At 40.6% G+C, this 5,607-nt stretch overlaps 1 protein-coding gene across 1 annotated transcript in view; it reads right to left on the reverse strand.

Moving 5' to 3' along the window:
• Window positions 1-543: 543 nt before the first annotated feature.
• The window catches only part of LOC101848804 (netrin receptor UNC5B-b), a 205,910-nt gene continuing 200,846 nt past the window's right edge, over window positions 544-5,607 (reverse strand). Inside the window, exons 17-19 of the mRNA XM_035968228.1 lie at window positions 3,812-3,942; window positions 3,391-3,492; window positions 544-2,909 (exon numbers count right to left, since the gene is read on the reverse strand). Of these exons, the coding sequence (XP_035824121.1) occupies window positions 2,738-2,909; window positions 3,391-3,492; window positions 3,812-3,942 (405 nt within the window). The 3' untranslated portion in view covers window positions 544-2,737. The remainder of the gene's footprint in view (window positions 2,910-3,390; window positions 3,493-3,811; window positions 3,943-5,607) is intronic.

Consider the following 5,607-nt stretch of genomic DNA (forward strand, 5'->3'; position numbering starts at 1 on the left):
GAAAGAGAAAGAAATAGAAAGAGAGAAAGGGAGAAATAGAAAGAGAGAGAAATAGAAAGAGAGAGAGAGAGAAAGAGAGAGAGAGAGAGAGAGAGAGAGAGAGAGAGAGAGAGAGAGAGAGAGAGAGAGAAAGGAAGACAGAGAGAGAGACAGAGAGGGACAGAGACAGTGAGTGAGAGGCCGGTAGATGGGAATTTGTTTAACAGCAGATGTTTAACAGACACAGAAGAAATATGAAAACAAATAATTTCAAACACGTCTGAGAAAATTGACCTCATGTTCACTACTCTCTCTATCTCTGTCTCTCTCTGTGTCTTTGTCACTATCTCTGTCTCTCTGTCTCTGTCTGTCTCTTTCTCTCTCTCTCTCTAACGAAGACGTTATAGAATCACTGAATCGAGCTCTATGCACACACATGAACAGAAAAGGGACATAAGCAGTGGTATCCCTCATGGCACAAACATTACAAAGGATCAATCCACTCACAAACCATTGCAGACTTGAACAACTCATCATGAAGCTTGAATTTAAATCAGAATCAGCTTAATTAATGTCTAAACAACAGATATAAAGCCGTTCCATGATCAGAACAAAAGCAAATGAAGCCTACTGGTCTTTTGCATCGTGTAGGAAATGCTCTATATATATCACTTCCGTCACAAGAAGACTGATCACCTCCTTCTGACCATGTTGTAATGGATGTGAAACTAAAACAAAACTGTTACTTATTTTTCTTGAGAAAGTTATTGTGATATTCCACACATATGTGCTGTTAATAGAACATTCTTTTGTTTGTTTATTTTTTTCTCTAAGCCTACAAACCGGACAAAGGGAGACTACAGCACTGAAAAGTCTGAGATTTACAAAAGGGGAACAAAAACTTGAAAAACAAAACAAAATCAGGCATGAAGGACAACAGCTACATTGTACTTCTGACCACCAAATGGATTATCCTTTACACAAAAGCCTCCTAAAACTACTCCAGTCTTTTCGTAGCGACGACAGACAAGGTTACACCAGCAGAGTTCAGTCCCTTGTGATGTGTCCGTGTGATCGTGTCGTGTTGTGTGCTACAAAATGTCTCAACTATTTGGCTTTGATGTGTTGCGTCAGAACAATAAGCAGAAAGAAATTTCAAGATCTACATACGTAATAAACTGAAAGCAAAAAGAACAAATCAAAACAAGTCATGGTGTCTAAAGTGACTCTCATTCATGCGGTAAAAATAATCAAAGGGAAGCAATTCAGTCTTTCAGACATGACAAGTTACATTGAGGGAATAGCAGTTGTATTCCTTAGCTTGGTCAGACTCAAATAGTAAGTGAACATGGGCACAGCCAAGCTCTTATTTTTACACAGAGTGAAAAAGTTTTAAAAAAATGAAAACACAAGGGAGTTCATTTGAGTCATCACAAAACATCCGGTTTTAGGCTGTGTTTGTGCATGCACTCACACACTCAATACATTAAACTTTATGAAAGAACATGAGCTCCTCAGTCGCTGTTTCAGAAATCACTGTTGGTTTTCTTTGCCCTTGTCGGAGCAGACTAGATCCCTCGAGCAAGGAGCAACTGGGCAAAGGACAGGCAGTGGAGGCCTCTTGCAATGTCACACACTTGTGCATAGACCTGGACAGCACACACAACTGGAATATCCCAAATTGTTCATGGCAATCTTTATCGCAGTACACACAGCCTAAGAAGAATTGTTTTATTCTGGGATTCCAGTCCGTTTTGACCATTATATATATCCATTTCACGGGATTAATCTGTGTAGTCTTTGGAGAAAAACATCCCATGTTCACAGCGATCAGTGAAGGTACACATATGTTTCAAAAGAGTTCTTGTCTTCAGACTGTTGAAGGCTGTCAGTCTCTGTGCACCAACATGAGCTCACCATTGTGGCTCACACAGCTCCACTGCTGCTCCTGTCAAGATTACGGCTTCTCCAATTACAAAAATAGGCAAACCGTCAAGGTCTGTAAGTCTGAATTTGACCCTTTATGTTGCTCACTCAGTGTCTGGGTCCAGTCACGTGTCATTTGTACAAGGACTAGCACATGTACCTCAAGTGTGCAGACTTAAAGCTTAAGCAGTGACCTCATTCAGAGCAAAAAGGCAGATCATAAGTAAATTTCCTTCCACACATGTCATTTACTTTTTTGTCAGCTCTGACAGATGTTTGTTACAACCTGTGTCAAAGTTTGCTCCTGTTACAGAGGTACAGACCACCAGTTGGTGCTTCAGTGAGAATGGCATAATTTACAGGGATATAGACATAATGCACAAAGAATCTCATCCAGGAGCTGCGTTTAATTTGAGGCAATCTGAGTAGCATGCAGCGAAATGTATCTTGTGCTTACAGTAGAGAAGACACCCTTTTCCTTCAACAAGCAACAATATTGAAGCGATTTGAAGCAACTGTATTCCAGGACATAGGTCTCAATGAGCCATCGTCTTTGCAAATGACCTTTTCCAGTAGTGAATATTTTTCTAACATCTTAGGGAGTTACAGGAAACTTGCAGTAACAACTGCACAAAAAGCCATGAGGGTCACAATGTGTCACCTCCAGAAGAGCACTATGAGCACTGTCATTGCATTGAAGAGCCGAAATCTCCGGCACACAAGTAGCTCATTTCATATCCCCAAACAACTCTGAAAATGACACACACATTCTGTGGCAAAACATCTCAGTCCTTTCTGTGATCACTCATCCATCAATGTCTGTCGCCTCCTATCATAACCAACTGCCGTTGTCTTTCTCCAGGACCGCTGCGGCATCCATGCGACCCATGACCCTCAGAATATTCATGAGGTCGGTAACAGCCGTGTCCTCTCTGTGTCGAGCTTCCCACAAGTCCAGGATGTGTTCCGTCGGGGATGACTTGGTGGCGAAAAAGTTTATATATCTGTGAAATAAAATAGAAATGAAATGATAACCTTGTTGTCTACAGAAAAAACCATACGTGATTGATCAAACTGGACACACACTGCTTGTGGAAAGATGTCAGACACTAAGAGAAATGGAAGTACTTAAGAGTGCAGAAAACCCACACACTAAAAGCAGGGTCAAGCGGAGGAAATTCATTTGAGCAAAACAAACTGCCTGGATGAAGTATATATTCTCAAATTCATGTGCAACATTCACAGAATGCAAACTGGCACGCAGAGAAAGTTGGAGCAGCAAACCTCCACTTATCACTACGTAGCATTGGACAGAAGGGTGAAGGCCCAGCTGCTGCTATATCAATAACAACAATAATGAAAGACAAAAACTTGGCACCGTTCTCCTTTGACTATCCGAAAACAAAACACAAAAATTAGACAGATACAACAGACACACTGTTTCTGTTTCACAAAAAGGCCACAAAGTATATAAGACCGACTTACCTATCTACAGTAAGGGCTTGAGCCAACATTCTCCAGTCATTTCCTCTTGCATTTGGTGGGTCCAACAACATACACAGCTGGGCTTTGATATGGGATGGCAACCTGGGAAAAGGAAAGACAATAAAACCCATTGAAAATTTCCTTTGACCATATAATTTGTCTGTGCTTTTCATTTATAAGAAGTACGTTTCACATATATATATAAATTAAAGGTGAGTGACAAATCCTAATTATATTTCCAAAAAAGTATACCAAGGTTTCCTTACATACCACAGTTGATCCTGTATGCTTAAACTAAAAGTGAAGAATGTAGGCCTATATGGTATTGAGCATAAATGACAGACTATCCTCCAACTTCACAGTCAAGCTGATTGAACAACAAAACCTGACTAAACACACTCGACTGTCCAGACCTACATACCTGAACACCTGAGCCGAGGGGTCAAGGGTCACCATGGAGTGGAACCCTGAGCTGGCGGTGGAGGCTGCCGTGTTGACCGTGGAGGATCGCTGCTTGAGGGTGTTGCTCTGTCCCGGGCAGCTGGCTGCGTTCTGGGGGGACAAACAGAGGGAAATAAACGTATGGCACTTGAAGATTACGATCTGAGGGGGAGGAAACAAGTTTTAAGCCGTTTTGAGCCCAAAACAGAATACAACAGGACCAACAGTCCATCAATCAACAAAAGAAAACTCATTTGCTGAAATCGTAGAGCAGGAGGTTTCATGAAATCTGTCATCAAATAAGTGAAGTTAACATCTACACACGTAAAAGTAAAAAAATAATATGGTAATGAAATTAATAATAATAATAATACTATCTGAAATGCGTTATTGTTATATATTATTATTATGACATCATTGAAAGATGAATAACCGAACGACCATTGAAGGGAGAGAACATTTCTACTGCCAAACATTTCACGGGTTACTTCCCTTACATCGTTACACGCGCATTGCAAACTTTAGCGGTCTCTCAGGTCTTTGAATACCCTGATGTGTAGGCTACTGTTCTTTTCTCAGCTGACACACCCTGCATACATATGGTTAGTGCGCATGTCATTGAGTTCAAACAGAGCTGGGGCTGCTATCTAAGACGCACCGACTGGACAGCGACCATGATACATAGCCCCGCGAGTCTGGAGATTATTTAGTACATGCATCATCAGACTGCACTGTGCTAGGATGTACCAAGGCACGCCGCTGCCTCTTTACTGACGTAATCTCGGGCTATCAACGCACCCACTGTACCTGAACCGACACTGATTAGCGCTGGGCCCCACTTCTTAATATAATATTCACTCTTGACTTTGGGTGCTATGCAAGCTTAAGGGTGTTCAGAGCACGACACACAAAAACAACTGAACTGAGCGGGACCGACGAATTATTCCTCCTCTCCGCACAGATCTCTCAAAATGTAATCCACCTTTCATTTTTTAAAACCCCAAACAACACCAAAAAAACAAGAAAAACCCCGCATACACTTGAGCTAGTAGAAGTTCATTGACATTCTTTGTTGTACAAGTTTTGATCTTTGTTTTTTTTTATACCATCGCAAAATATGATGAAGAAAGGTGTACCATTAAATTTTAATGAGAATTAAACTTCTCGTTTCTGAATTTTTAAATTTTATTTTAAGACTAAATCTAGATCTATTGTTCCCTTGCCGGATGAGAACTGTAATAATAGTGAGTTTTAAAATATTTCTTTCTCAATCTCTGTAGCACCAAGTGTAATTCCCAAGTTTGAACGGTCCTCGTGTCAAGATAAGATATTGCAGCAGCATATTTCCTTAAATAAATTTTGTGTATAACGAACTTTAAAAATAAAACAGTCTCATACCGACCATAACTACTTGATGAACTGGTACTCGTTCTTTTTCTTCGTTTCTTTTCTTTTTTTAAAGGGATAAGACAGTAAGAGACACCGGGTTCTCCAGAGGTAAACGAAGTCTGGTAAACAAAGCCAAGGTGTTGCTTATCTGAGGACGGGTCAGGACTAAATTCCTACCCGTAGAAACACTGTGTGTGTGTGTGTGTGTGTGTGTGTGTGTGTGTGTGTGTGTGTGTGTGTGTTATTGTGTGACTATTAATGAGAGTGAGCGAGTGTTAAATAATAAGTCCAGTGGGCTTTTTTGTGTATCCTCACTTTAGAAAAAGCGACAATGAACAAAGTTACCAGCCATAGCGAGCTATAAACTTAAACATTGAAGCTCGGTAT

The sequence above is a fragment of the Aplysia californica genome, unplaced genomic scaffold, assembly GCF_000002075.1.
Source record: "Aplysia californica isolate F4 #8 unplaced genomic scaffold, AplCal3.0 scaffold00047, whole genome shotgun sequence".
In the NCBI taxonomy this organism is placed as follows: Eukaryota; Metazoa; Mollusca; class Gastropoda; order Aplysiida; family Aplysiidae; genus Aplysia; species Aplysia californica.